Source organism: Zonotrichia leucophrys, chromosome 10 (assembly GCF_028769735.1).
Source record: "Zonotrichia leucophrys gambelii isolate GWCS_2022_RI chromosome 10, RI_Zleu_2.0, whole genome shotgun sequence".
NCBI classification, from domain to species: Eukaryota; Metazoa; Chordata; class Aves; order Passeriformes; family Passerellidae; genus Zonotrichia; species Zonotrichia leucophrys.
Genome location: NC_088180.1, coordinates 5,377,376 through 5,391,505, shown reverse-complemented (window position 1 = coordinate 5,391,505; position 14,130 = coordinate 5,377,376). Strand labels below are relative to the sequence as shown.

At 39.7% G+C, this 14,130-nt stretch overlaps 1 protein-coding gene across 1 annotated transcript in view; it reads right to left on the bottom strand.

Annotated features, from left to right (window-relative positions):
• The window catches only part of TRPM1 (transient receptor potential cation channel subfamily M member 1), a 58,651-nt gene that overhangs the window by 19,006 nt on the left and 25,515 nt on the right, over positions 1-14,130 (bottom strand). Inside the window, exons 3-15 of the mRNA XM_064721851.1 lie at positions 13,621-13,816; positions 13,137-13,350; positions 12,306-12,430; positions 11,476-11,647; positions 8,907-9,081; positions 7,263-7,386; positions 5,762-5,834; positions 4,877-4,977; positions 3,859-4,032; positions 3,085-3,219; positions 2,752-2,802; positions 1,147-1,287; positions 506-535 (exon numbers count right to left, since the gene is read on the bottom strand). Coding sequence (XP_064577921.1) covers positions 506-535; positions 1,147-1,287; positions 2,752-2,802; positions 3,085-3,219; positions 3,859-4,032; positions 4,877-4,977; positions 5,762-5,834; positions 7,263-7,386; positions 8,907-9,081; positions 11,476-11,647; positions 12,306-12,430; positions 13,137-13,350; positions 13,621-13,816 — 1,711 coding nt within the window. The remainder of the gene's footprint in view (positions 1-505; positions 536-1,146; positions 1,288-2,751; positions 2,803-3,084; positions 3,220-3,858; positions 4,033-4,876; positions 4,978-5,761; positions 5,835-7,262; positions 7,387-8,906; positions 9,082-11,475; positions 11,648-12,305; positions 12,431-13,136; positions 13,351-13,620; positions 13,817-14,130) is intronic.

Sequence of the window (14,130 nt, the reverse complement as noted above, 5' to 3'; positions counted from 1 at the left end):
GGAGAAAAGCCATGATTGGGAAAATTAGGGTTTAAAAAAATGTAGGAAGAACATTGCATATATAAGGCAGAGCTCATCATCACTGTAGACCTTGAGTCCAATTCTCAGAAACGGATTGCATGTAAAAGAAATTGCTATTCTACAAAATCAGTTCTTGTTCAAGCAAGCTCAGCATTATGCACCGTTTTCAACAAAATTTAAATCCAAATTCGGAACTCAACCTCCCACACCATTTCCAAAGATGACTCTTCAGCTCAGCAAGTGAGCATGTACTTCTCCTTGAGCAGTTTTAACAACTGCAAGTGGTGATCTCTGTTTTCTGTGGAAAATTCAGGGGCCATCAATTACACAAAGTATTTACCTCCTCTGAAGCACAGGACATAAAATCTCAAATGGAGAACAAAAAATTAAGTCCTCTACACCCTAGAAAAATCAAATAAAAACAAAAGGGTATTGTACCAGGAAAGTTTTGATAAAACCAGTTTTTTAAATGAATCCAACTTACCTCCATTCCCAGTAGTTTAAGAGCTTTTGGCTGAATATTAAAAAATAGAAAAGAGAATCAGTTAGATGGGAGGAAAATTTGAAAGACCAAACAATACAAAGCAATCCCATTTTCATTTACAAATGTACAGCACTTATTATGAAACTTACTGTTGTAAAAAATTGTACCAATAGTGCTGCTATTAGTTACTCTTCATTTAAGTTGTATTTGCAGGAATGCAATGAGTTAGGAAATATTTATCCTCCACTCAAAGGAAAGATTTTAATTCAGACTGGAAAGTTAAATGAATAATTTGATAAATAATGCTTGGAGAATGAAAATCAGCAGATGGTCACAAAAGCCAAAAAAAAAAATAAATAGTGCTTCTAAGCACATCATGGTTAGGAATACTTGGATTAGGAATACTGGAATAGGAGGAAATTCGCCTCCAGGTCAGTGCATTCACCACCTCTCATGTCCTGATGTCCTTTAACAGAGATGTCTTACAACTTTCTTATATAACTTCGCTCTTGGAGTTTCAAGTCTACCTTACAGCACTTCTTTAGAATTTAATATGCAGTGTTTCACAAAAACAAAGAAACAGTGTTACTTATTTTTTACCACTACCACAATGGCCACATCTAGAATTAATTAATTCTTACCCTTTTTGGTCCAAATAAATTATTATAAAGAGTCCGAAAGCTTTTCCGAGTGTAGTTGCAGCGATAGGCTCCACCCATGAGATATTCCAGGACAAGGCCAATATCTATCAGGCTGATATGATAATCTGGTGGAAGATTTCCCTAACAAAAAAACCCACAACTTAATGAGGATTTAGGATAAGAAAACATGACACAGATTAAATTGCCTGGCTAGACATATGTCACAATTAAATTGGAACATGGGTATTACTTACAGCCACTGGGTTCAGTCTTTGAGCATTTGTATGAAATTAACTGATTCACATAATGAAATTTTTTGGGGTCATAGCTTTTTGGTGTTGCTGTTGGCAGAATTCATATTTCTGAACAAATTTTCATTTGATTTACTCACATATGAGCGTCCATACAAGTTTATATGGTTTACAAGGGTTATATTTATGAACTTAAGAAACTCTATACTAATTATCATCCAGTACAAAAGCATGATAATTTCATGGTGACTATCCCTGCTGATCATACTTCATATACTTTTTAATTGAAACTTATATTTCATCATATTATCTACAGCTGAGACTACAATGCAGACCATGATTAATGTGCAGCCCAGAACCAAAGCAAAAGGCAAACTCTAATTTTGACAGTTACAGCTAAAACTGGGTAATTGTATTGACTCCACTGGAAAAACAGAGTGCTTCATGGTCCAAGCTACATCCTACAGCAATGACTGGTTCTACATCACCACTGAGCAGCTGCTATGATGGAACAAGCACAGCCTAAGGAAGCACATCACCTCCAGGTTAACCCAACTGAATCCCCGGGACTGCCGCTGAGGGAGGGAGCGTGGAAATACAATGGAAAAGAGGAGAGACAGACAGACAGCAGAATGCAGAGGAACATTAGTGACACTCACAGTGAAACACTGAATGAGAAAAGAGTTAAGCTATGAAGCAGATGAATATGAATTATACATTAACACAGTACTGCATAATCCCCACATCTGAACCTCCCTGGAATGACTGGGAGTTTCCTTGCAGAAATTAATACAGATAATATCATGTAGCTGAATTTAACTGAATGAAAGCTTCAAAGCCTCTAAGAGAGAAAATACAACAAATCTCACAATGACCCTCCCTACTCACATACAGTGAACAAATTTTCATGAAATGGAAACAAATGAGTAAAAAATTTAGGACAGAAGAGATTTTCTCCCAGATGGACTAGTGGAGGAAAAGTAACTGGAAAACACACAAGGAAACAAATGTAATGCAAGAAATTCTACAGTCATGAGTGGGGCTTCCAGTTAACCTAGCAGGCCTTTGCTTCCTCTGTAATGCTGCATTCTTGTAGAGAAGAAACACAGACAACCTAAATCTCAAATGCCACATTACACTAGAGGAGCTTAATTCAGCTAGCTCCTTGGTTTTTAAATTACTAGCACTGCCATACCCAACTCAGACTGGCATCACTCTTTGCTACACAGGGAGACATTTAACTTTTCTTAACAGCAGCCATCTAATTTCAAATGCCTGCTTGGCCCCATGCTATGCTTGCTTTTACTGTTGATTCACACGGCTAATGCAATCACACAAATATAACACTGCTTACCTTTTTCACATCTCTGACTAGCAAATGCAGCGTATTTGGTGGACCCAGTCTCTGAAACAGAAATAATTCACGGTCCATTAGAGCTTCAGTTCCTCAGAGTTTTTGCAAACACAAACACAATTAGTGATCTGGCACCTTAAGGAGAACTTCAGACAACAGCCATGTGCCATCACACCCCAGAGGGGAGAAAAGAAGGAACTGGGCTACAGTGACAAACACCTTTCTATCAAGAGCTGTGTAATATCCCTTTTGTATAAACCCTTCTGTGGTGATCCAAGTCACATAGACAGCGGCAAAATACCACAGGGCTTCTTAGCATTTCTGCTCACTCACAGTGTTGTACAGCTCCTCCAGGCGAGGAATAGTCAGGAAGTGCTGCATGTTCACTCCATTCTCAATGAGCAGCTTCACAAAGTCCACTCGATCCAGGACCAGGGCGTCCAGCATAGCCTGCTCCAGGGAGTTCACCTGAATGGCAGGGTGGAGAATGGGAGAGCACATGAGTACAAGTGAGCTGGGTGGGCAGCAGCCACAGCCATTTTCACTGCTTAGGATATGGACTGAATTCCCACAAATGTTGAGTACTCTGTAAGTACAAAGGAATTTAGAAAGTAACATTTTAACCCCATGAAGTGAGTAGAGATAGCAGGGTTTTCCAAACCTTTAGCAATACATGCTTAAAGACTGAAAGCTACAGTTGTAGCTTTCAATCATTTTGTTTAGCATTTTTAACTAAACCATGCCTGACAAATTACATGAAAAAGAGATTTACTTGCTCAGCATGATAGGAACAAGTTAAACCAACACATTCACAGAAGGAAGATGTTCCCTGGTGGTCTTATTTCCTTCTCACAAGGGCAGGGAAGAAGAGGCTGCAGCTCAGCACTGACTTGTACTGTTGTGGCTGCATGTGGTGCACATGGGATGAGAGAGGGATTCTTGGCTCTAACACCAAACAGCATTCCTGCAGAATCTACAGCTGATCTTGTGGGAATGTGCAAAAGAGCATTCTACAGAATGAAAGTGTGTATCTTCCTTCTGTCTTTGTACCACAGAATAAAAAAAAAAAACCTTCAGCATTTTTTTATGCTAATACTTTCATCTCACCCAGTTCAGGAGTTCAAGTTTTCTTGGGTCTGTTTCTTCTTCTGGTTCTTCTTTTGCTTTTCCTCCTTTTTTCTTTCCTTTTCCTTTCCCCCTGCCTGCTTTAGTCTGAGGTGCTGGAGATTTCTTTTCCTTCTCAGGAGCTGTACCATCAGGAGCTGTAAGGCTTCCTAAAGGCTGTATTTATAATGCATTAAAGTATTAGAAATCTAATTGATCTTACAGTAACTATTTAACTGAGTACACTCCTACCAAGCTCACCCCCCAGTCACCACTTCTCACATTGAGTCAACTAAGAATGGTAATTTCTTTAAGGGCCTTTCTGCATAGTCACAGCTTTACCCTTTTTAAAAAGTTGTTAAGTCTAACTTTGTAACATTGAAAGTCAAGGCAGTGAAGGAGATTGACTGAGGAAGACTTCTCTTGAGAAATAAAGTCAGTGTGAGAGGACTGGGACACTTCAGATCCTTTGCTCTCCCTGAAAGCAATAGTTGTGAAAATGAATACCAACAAGAGCTGGACAGAAAGAGCCTTACAAGAATGCTGCATGATGCCAAACAACATCCATACTGCAGAGCAGAGAGGAGAGGACGGAGAGCCACTCACTGGTTCACTTCTGTTCTGCAGACAGTATTTCTGTCTATTCCTCTCAAGACACATTTATTCTTCAGCTAAGGTCCTTCCCCTTTCCAACCTGTCTGCCCAGGGCAGAGGCACACATGCATCACACTTTGGAGGCTAAACTTGCTCCAGATAATGCTTAGGTTACATAAACTGCACAGAGAAGAAAACTGGATTGCTGCTCTCCTCATGACACTTTGGAGTAATCCAGTATCAGATGGTTCACATAGGAAAGCAAAAAGCATCAACACAGTGAGACATGAAAATAGCTTAAATAAAGGATTTTAGTTACACAGGTGAGCTGCAGTGTTTCACTATTGCTGTCAGTGCAGCATCAAAACCCAAGGTGTAAATATTACACAATTTAAACTACTGACAAAGAAAGAAAACTTTGTCTTACTGGCCAGTGGTGCCCAAAGACAAAGATCTGGCTGCGTGCAATGTCTACACGATTCCAGGCCAAAGCCAGGCTCAGCTGGTCTGGAGCAGATGCATTGGTACCTGAAGAGAATCCACAGAGGTTTCATATTTCACACATGATGAAACAAGGCTGGACAACCTTCTGCAACAACTAGAAAACAGCAAGTCTGGCTCCATATCATACTACCATTAGAATAATTCTGACACAAAGCAGTAGATTCATCCAATCAAATTATAGCTTCTTCCATTTAACACTATAATCTTAATTTCCAAAGGATTAATGAGACTTTCTCCCTTTTTTAAAGCTTCCACATTGACTTTTATTTTGATGCTAAAGACAGATATTTAACTCTTCTTAAAGACCCCTCAGCTCCTCTGGCTGATACTGTACATAAAAATGGCAATTTGGGGGCTCCAGAGATTCTATATAGAGCCTGTATCCACTACTGTATACCCACAGACAGAAAACAGTTGTCTCAGCAAACAAAACAAACCCCAATTAAATATGGAACTGATCCTGTTGCTCTAAGGTTTAAATAGCACAATCTGAGATCTGGAGAAATCCAGGCAGCCTTTCATCTTCCCACTTTTTTTCCCTAACTGTTTTAATGTATGCTAGAACTGCAATAAAATGAGCTGCAGCATCAGCAGTAGAGTTGTTGCAGCACTCCCATCCATCCCACACTTTCAGGGGAGGAAAGCCACGCAAAACTTTCAGTCTAGATTTTATGCTTCATGCAAATCTGAACATTTACCAAATACACCCAGGCACTTGTTAAAATCCAAGTGAAGAAATCAAAGACTCAAACAAGAAAAGTGAATGTCAGAGAGTGCATAGGGATGTCCTCTTGCCTGGAACACCCACCTTTGAGGAGAGCAGTGAGGATGGACATCTCAATGTCGTGCTGCCCTTCCGAGCCCATGCGGAACACGGTGATCTAAAACCAAACACACCAAATTACAGCACAGGAAAGAGACACTGAACATGTGGATAGAAAATGGAGCAGCTTCATTATTCCTTTCAACTTAAGATTTTTCAAAAAGTACAGTTCAACTAAATTTTTCTTTGAAATTTCATTTTGATAGAAGAGTTTAATTAAATTCTCTCAGTCAGGTTATCCTAAAATATCGCTGCACTGGTGAACATGACAAACAATGAAAAATCTTCACCAAGCCGATGTATTCTAAAATGGGGTGACAAAACTGCCATGCAAAACCAATTGTTTTCTGATGGTTCTAATACTCCCTAGTAGCAATGGAAATGGAAATGCTAGTTACCCAAGATAATTATCATAGCATCTATTTTATTGATGATAACACTCGAACACTTTTTAGCTGCAGGATGTGTTACATATGACAATCAAAAAGGCAGAACCAAGTAAGAAAAAAGGCAATTATTTTTAGTCACATTTGCTTAGTTCAGTCCATTGCAATTCAATGATTTTTAAAATAGTAATTAATGTAAAGCTTAGCCATTTAACTACATATTAGATGGCTAATTATTCAAAAGCAGAATAACTAAATATTTTATGTTAACAAACTTTATACAAATGCAGACCAAAAAACCTCAAATTCTTCATTTTCCAAAAGCAGCTATTCACATTAACTACTGAGAATAGCAATTTTCTCAACAGTTAGAACATATTTTGCAGGAATGCAAAGATACGTGACGTTAGAAAAAGAACAACTATGGGAAAAATGTTACTAATTAGCAAGAACAGACAAAACTATCAACAGAAAACCATAAGTCTGCTTAGGCTGCACAGCCAGTGTCTGAATTTTGCTGAGTAAACCAGGCATGCTCTGATGCACATTTTAAATTCAAAACAGTCTGACTAAAGCAGCTGTGGGCTCTCTTCTTCCCTTTTCTCAAACAAATTTTTTAGGAAGGCTGATTCTGTTTTCAGTCAGCTCATCAGAGTCATGTTTACTACCAACTTTACATCCAGTGAAGGTGTATGTATGGAACTCACCTTGGCACCATATTTACAAAACTTCACAGAAAGGATTACTCAAAATCAGAGTCTCAGAGATTCATTCTGCCTGCGAAGACACAGTGGATGCAGTTTCGATACACTGCTTCCAGACCACAGATGTGAATGTCAAAGGTTATCTTTTCCTGAGCACACTTTTCTCTGCAGCTGGGATGTGGGAGACAGGCAGGAGCCTGAGTGAGGGCTGCAGCACACACAGCAGACCTGCAGCAAACCAGGGGCAAGGAACAGGGGAGGACCTTCAGGAACACAGAGCTTCAGTTTCTTTCAACAGGTCTGTCAAGCCCCTTTCCTGGGAAAATGGCACTTAAAAGTACTCTAGAAAGTTTGGTCACAGAAATCACCTTTGTGAACTACTTTTAGGATACTTACAAGTTCTTTTTTTTTCATGCACTCCATAAGAATGACAAACAGCTGATGAGCTTGATTCCTGTTGTAGTTAAAGGTTTTCTGGATGGTAACTAGAAGCTGGTCCCTAAGGGATTCATTTATTATCCTAAATGAAAAATGAGACATAAAAAAAGACATTGCCAGAATGAATGTATCTTCAGAAGGCCTGCTGTTTAAGAAACTATAATATCCAGGTATTCCTCTTATATATCACAGATATATTTCTGTTAGCAAGTTCAGTCTTCAGGATTTTATCATTAGGCCTTACAGAACTCATATCTTTGCTTCTAAATGTTCCAAGTCCTTTTGCATATAGCTAAACACCCCAAAATATTTCACACTTCTGATATGTCACCTTGGTTATGGTTTTAAACAAAGGACTGAACATGCTAATGCATCTGAAACCTCTTAATACCCAACTGAGAAACAAATGAACAATCCAAAAGATAATTTAAGAAATTAGATTGAAAACATTATAGAAAGATCTGTTATAGAAGGGCTGTTTTGTAATGTTTGCTCTCCCAAAGCATTACGAAATAGCCCTTCAATCTTCATCCATTTTCCAATACAACATATGTGTTTTCAGATTATGGCAAACATTACCAGCAGATGAGAGGTGTAGTAAAATTCAAAATTCACTGTGAGAAAACGATTTGAATGACAAAAAATTCTCATTATAGATATGCCTTACTAGATGAACACATATATCATCATTATTGGAGAAGAAAATTGGACACTGCATGTCAGTGGGAGGGGAAGTCATGCAGTGGGCACATCTCTGAAGGCTGATCCTGATAAGATCTTTCAATTACCTATGAGGTGATAGGGAAAATGAATAAGAAAGAAAAAAAAAAGCAAGACAAGTTTGATCTAAACTAAGAAAGCTTGTTAGACAGAAAGGAAAGTTGCTGAATCATAAATACTGTGGGTGCAATTAAATATGTGCTGTGTCTAAACACCAACAAAATCCAGCATAAGAGCTGCTCTCCTAATTCAGCAAATAACATCCACACTGCTTGCAACACTACTTGTCTGCTTAATATTTAATCCAAGCTAAGCTTCAACTTCAGTCCAGGAAATAGGTTCTATCTTCAGCACAAGACAGGTGTGCCACAACCTAATTAAGACAAATAATAAGGTGTTTGCCTGGAAGGCAAAAGCAAGAGAATGAAGGAAACCCAAAAATTCCACAGCTGGTCTGGCACTCTTGGACAGTGAAATTCATTCACACAATACAGCAGAATCAGGCAACACACATTTTGCAAATCCATGCATTAATTAACCTCAGCCCTGGCCTGAAGAAAAGAGTTACTCCTGGGAACCTGTCCTTGCTTCTATCATGCTTAACCCAGCACCAAATATAGTGCAGCAACCCTGATGGAGCTTGTAAAACAGTGTGCTGTACTGAGAGCAAGCTCATTTCAAAGGGCCATAACATGTATTCAAAGTGGTAATAACTTCTACTCACTAACTTCAGGGCTAGGACCAAATGGGCAACAAAAGCTGACTGACAGCAGAATGCCTCTGCTAGCAGCATTTTGTCCTTGAGGGTTTTTTTTAAATGAAGCTCTATGAAAGCAAGGCCTACAGTCCTACACAGCTTTGGTGAAGATCTTGAACCCTTACCCTCCTTCCTCTGAGTACTTGTGTGCAAATGACAGGATGTCTGACGCTCGCCCGCTGCCGTCGCAGATCACCACCGGGAGAGGGGGGTCTTCCCGCAGACACTCCAAGACAATGGAGATCACATTGGGACCTCCTTCTACTATGAGCCCAACTACAGGAACACCTTGCCCCAGTCCTGCAAAAACCAGAAGAACAGAAACAAGAAAAAAAAAAAAAGAAGTGTCATTGAAACTTAGTTTAAGAAATTGAGATAAGTGGATGTGAATTCTGTGTTAGAGCGTTGCTTCAAACCAGAAGGAAAAATAATGGCCATTTTGTGGCCAATGTGAGCAAAAACATCCATATGCTGTTCCCCAAGCCCAAAAGGAAAAGAGGAAGATGTCTCTCTGCCCTTGCTTCATACTGATAACTCATCCACTCAGTATTGGTGGATGTTTGTAACCTCTCTCGACAGACACCAGGTACAGATAAATCAGCTAACATGACTGCTTCATCAGGCTCCCAGCCTTTGATGCTTTACCTCTTCATTGGTTACCTAGGGAAGTCTTCAGTGAGGTGACATACCTATGCTTATTCCTACGATAAAAAAATGGAATTAGTGTTTTTATCATGAGGCAGAAATGGCTGGCCGATGGAAGAGACGACAGCTGAGCATCCCTTTGCTGTCCCTGCCTCACTGTGATCTCCAGGCATAGGATGACAAAGGGAAGCCCACAGGTCACATGGTCTCAGTAGCCTTGGTCACAAGAAACTTGGGGAAATGAAGGACAAAACATTACCTGAATGCTGACTAATTCCACTATCATAAGCAATTGAATTCAGTTCTTAACCCGTGAAATGACCAGTGCTTTATAAAGGCGCACTTTTTTTGTTTGGCTGAGAATGCGTGACAGAGTTCATGTTTTCAAGCTGGATTCCTCTCTGCAGAGCAGGAACACCATGCACAGTGACAGGAGAAGCTCCTGACATCCTCCTGTCAGTACACCCCAGCTCTGATAAGGAGGAGTCACAGAGCACGGGCCCACCTGTGTGTCCATGAAATCTTTAGTGATTCCTCCTGAGATTTCCAGCAGAGGTGCCTGTGCTTGGAGTGATTAAGAAGAAACAAAATAACTCCCTGTATGCTGTAACTAGCAAGTGTACTGCAGCCCTTCACAGAACAGGCTTCTATGTGTAGTACCAACTTTGCCCTTCTCATGACAAAACCATCAAACACTACCTAAACCAGAGTTGATGTTGGTATTAAAAGAAATGGACAGAACATCTTGTCCATCTTGTCTCTGGGCCCTGAATTCCTGGCCTTTCAAGCCAATGCTCCATTTCACAACCGTCCAGCTCTGCCAGCACTTCTGCAGAAGACAGAGATGACAAAAGCAGGAGCAGGCTGAGCTGTTTCCACCTGTGGGCAGCAGCACCTGGCACTGCCTCCATGCTCAAAGGCAAGGGGCAGCATTTTGCTGAGCTGTTTCCAAGGCTCACCACAGGCACAGGGCAGCACTTAGAGAATTCCCAGAACATTTGGATACCTCATGGCTGATCCCTGATTGCACCTTTTGCTTTACCTGCCACTCTACTTGAGTTTTCTGCTCTACCCATAAGAGCACTTAGACCCTATAAGGAACTTCTATGGAGTTCAATGCAATTGCTGTTCTGGATATTTATTTTTCTTATTTTTACAGGCTTACACACTTTACAGAGGTACCAGTAAGAGGTAAGAAAAGCAACTGGTAGAACTGTTGTAGATTCTCCAGTAGCTCTTAACTGATGTGTGAATTGAAATACTATTAACATTTTTTGGACGATTTTTAATTAGGGTTGTGGAGTTATTTTTAAATAGTTTATATATTTTTTTATTTCACCTTTAAAAACTAATATTTTACATGTTAATGAATATATATATTTTAAAATAATTATTTTCTAAATAACAATGGGAAAAATTCTAGAAAATTATTTCAAAGAGGCCATAATAGCTGGAAGAAATTTTAAACTGCACAAAACTCTAAATATGAGAGCATTAAGGTGAAATTATCTTAATTGTCATTAAAAATCAAAATGCCTGCTAAGTTTATCAGGAAGACCAAAGTATTTTGAGTGAGATATTTCTAATGAAAAAAATCCATTTGTATAAGAGAGAAAACAAAATGCTTGTGTGAATATTCAAAATCAGAAATCACTAAGCTGCACAGGATTCCTGTAAACAGGAACTGTAAAAAATCCCCTTGTTCTGTGTGTTTACTGATGCTTATGAATTCTAGCCCAGAAGTGCACAAATTCTTTGCATTTCCTTTTCCTTAGATTCTCACTGCTTTGAAGCTTCTCCTCACTATGATTTGTCAATTTTTCCTCATCCCTTTATGCAATCCTTACTCCATGGTGTTCCTGCCCGGTTCATGTGGGCTCTTTCATCACTTATCAAACAGCACATGTTCTAGTCCAGTCACACAGTCCTGATCACATTTCCATGGAAAGAGCTGGAAGAAGCCTTTAATTTCCATAATTTCAAGCGCTTCAAGCCCTCCTTCCCCCCCTTCAAGGCGTCATGGTCACAGTTTGCCCCACTCGTACTTACGCGTGTTAATCTTCTGGAGGGAAATGTGTTTTTCCAGCTGACGCCGTAACTTGACTTCAGCTCCATATTTACCTAATGTGCCATTGTCTGCCAGAATGAAGTGGGTGTGGGAACTGTTGAGCACAGAGAGCTTACTTAAAGGGTTTGACATGGTTTGGTAAACTCGTGTTACCTGCGTGCCAAGAGGAGAGATGTACCTATGTTAGAACTAAGAATCAAATGGGAAAATGCCCCACACCACCCCACAGTGGCACACTCAGAGTCTTCTGAGGAAAGAAACCAAGCAAACCTCTATAAAAACCAGAGGAGAATTAGAAAAGGAGCTTGCTTTTACATTCCAAATCTGTCCTCCTGACAGCACTGTTTTCCTTGGAGGATGACAGTCAGATTGTGCACTCCCCTGCATGTTCCCCTAAGCTCATTACCATGCTCTCCTTGTTCACACACTGTGCTGTTACATAATCCTCTTAGTGCATTGGAAAATACATTCTCATTTGGAGTTCCTAGTAATTCATATGCCACTCCAGAGTACCCACCTATGATAAATGCCAGCCCGTATGTGATTTACAGAAGGCTCAGAGTGCCACTGAAGTTAGGCTGTAAACCCGTCACCACAGAGAGGTCTTTACTAATGAAAGCAATGGAAACCTCACCAATTCCATATTTACTTTGATCTCATTTATGATAACCTGAGAAATATTCTTAAACAACAGGTTTTCTCAAGAAATTGTTCCATTTCACCTTCTAGACCTGCTTTAGAAATGGAAAAAGTAGTATTTCAGAAATATTAACAATGTATTTTTCACACAGCTGTTTCCTTAAACACTTACATCTTTTCCTATTAGATCCTCCTTGTTTTCTACAATGCCCCACGGTGCAATTCCTATGGCACATATTCGTCCTCTGGATTTGGAAGAATGATCTTTCAAGGCATCTCCCACATGGCGAATGACACCTATAGGCACAATTAATTTAATGCATTTTTGGCACTTTAGACTGATCACTAAACAACAGAATTTTCTTCTTGCCTCTCACGGAGCTACTGTGTTGCTTTCACTACTAAACTGGTACTGGTACTTTATAGTAGAACATGCAATGCAGACAGCCATGGTTTCATTTTGTAATGGTTGTGTTGTAAGTCCCATGACCTTCTCACATCATTGTGCTGAATTCAGTGATGTCTGTGGAAGACTTACCCCATTACCAACTTGCCATAGTGCAATCTGTCCCCTTGTCTGTCTCGTGGTATTTTATTCATTGGACAAAAACCATGACAGCAGGAAATACACTTTCAGTAATAAAAAGATCTTTATACAAAAAAACCACACCAAAGCTAAATTTGAGTAGGAAACTTCTTAACTACAAGGATAACCAAGCACTAAAAGAAGTGTATTAGAAGTAGTGGTAGATTCCTTCTACTGAAACCAAGGCTGAAATTTCTTTTCAGAGGAAACACCGAGTAATGCAAATCAATACTGACCCAGGAAAATCTTATGGTCTGGGCTGGGTAGGAGATTAACACAAATGATTACAATGCTCCTTTTTTGATCTAGTGGGTAATGACTCGTTCACGTAGACTTAAATCTTCTGCCTGTGGGAAAGATTAGTGAATGAACATCACTGAATTCTTAAGTAAACTAAAAGTGATGGCAATTGCTTACCTGTACTAACACCACCAGTGAAAATCCAAGCTCCTGTGGTCATGGCAGCCTTTATCAGACCTTTTCCAAACACTTGCTTTAATTTTGGTTGCATTTCAAAGTTCTGGAGGCCTCCATGGACAGAGATTAGGAGTTTGGGCAGTTCCAGTTGCCAGTCTTTCACCATGAGATGCAGCAGAGAATCTGGTTTAGTGTCATAGGACACACGGATGTACTGCAAAGAGCAATGTGTAATGCTGTCACTCAACCTGTTCTAAAAATTCTCTGAGCAAAGAATGGTTACTGCTTGCCTTTCATCCTGAAGAGGGAGTTTTACAATTTTCAAACAAAGAAACAAACCTAAGTTTGGATTTCTTCAGAAGAGTGGAAAAACAAGAGATTTTTTGCAGAAGTTTGAACTGCTGTTACTTTTACTGCTATGAAAACTCAAGAGTCTGTTGAACACCAGATTAATAAATACCTTAGAGTACCCTATGCCCCTTACCATGGCCTTATTTGAATGTCCTCCTCCCTGGAATTCCAGGTTTCCATAGGCATCTGTTGGGTATGCTTGGGTGTGTTTACTGACAGACCATTTCTCTGGCTGAGCTTCCACTTGCTTCGTTTCTTCTTCATTTTTATTAGCTGTTATACTTGGAGGAGGTGGAATATGTTGGTTAATGAGCTGGCCACAGCAGCACCTGGAGGTTAAAATATGAAGTGACTTTGATTAGAGTATCTTCAAAATAAAAAAAACAATATCAGAAATTAGATTTTCAACTGTCCAAGAGGAATAATAGAAAAAAACCCTCATGTACACAAATGTGCCCAGAATTAACAGGCTTAGGCGTTTTTTAACATGCAAAGATAATAAAATTTACTTCACTTGTGTTATGCACTGGAAAGCTGTTCTAGGTAAAAGGCCAGGCAAGGAGGAAGAATGCAGAACAGGAGCACTGACCACCTGTTTCTTACCTGGAGGTGACAGCTTGCATGTGACATTACCTGTTCTGTT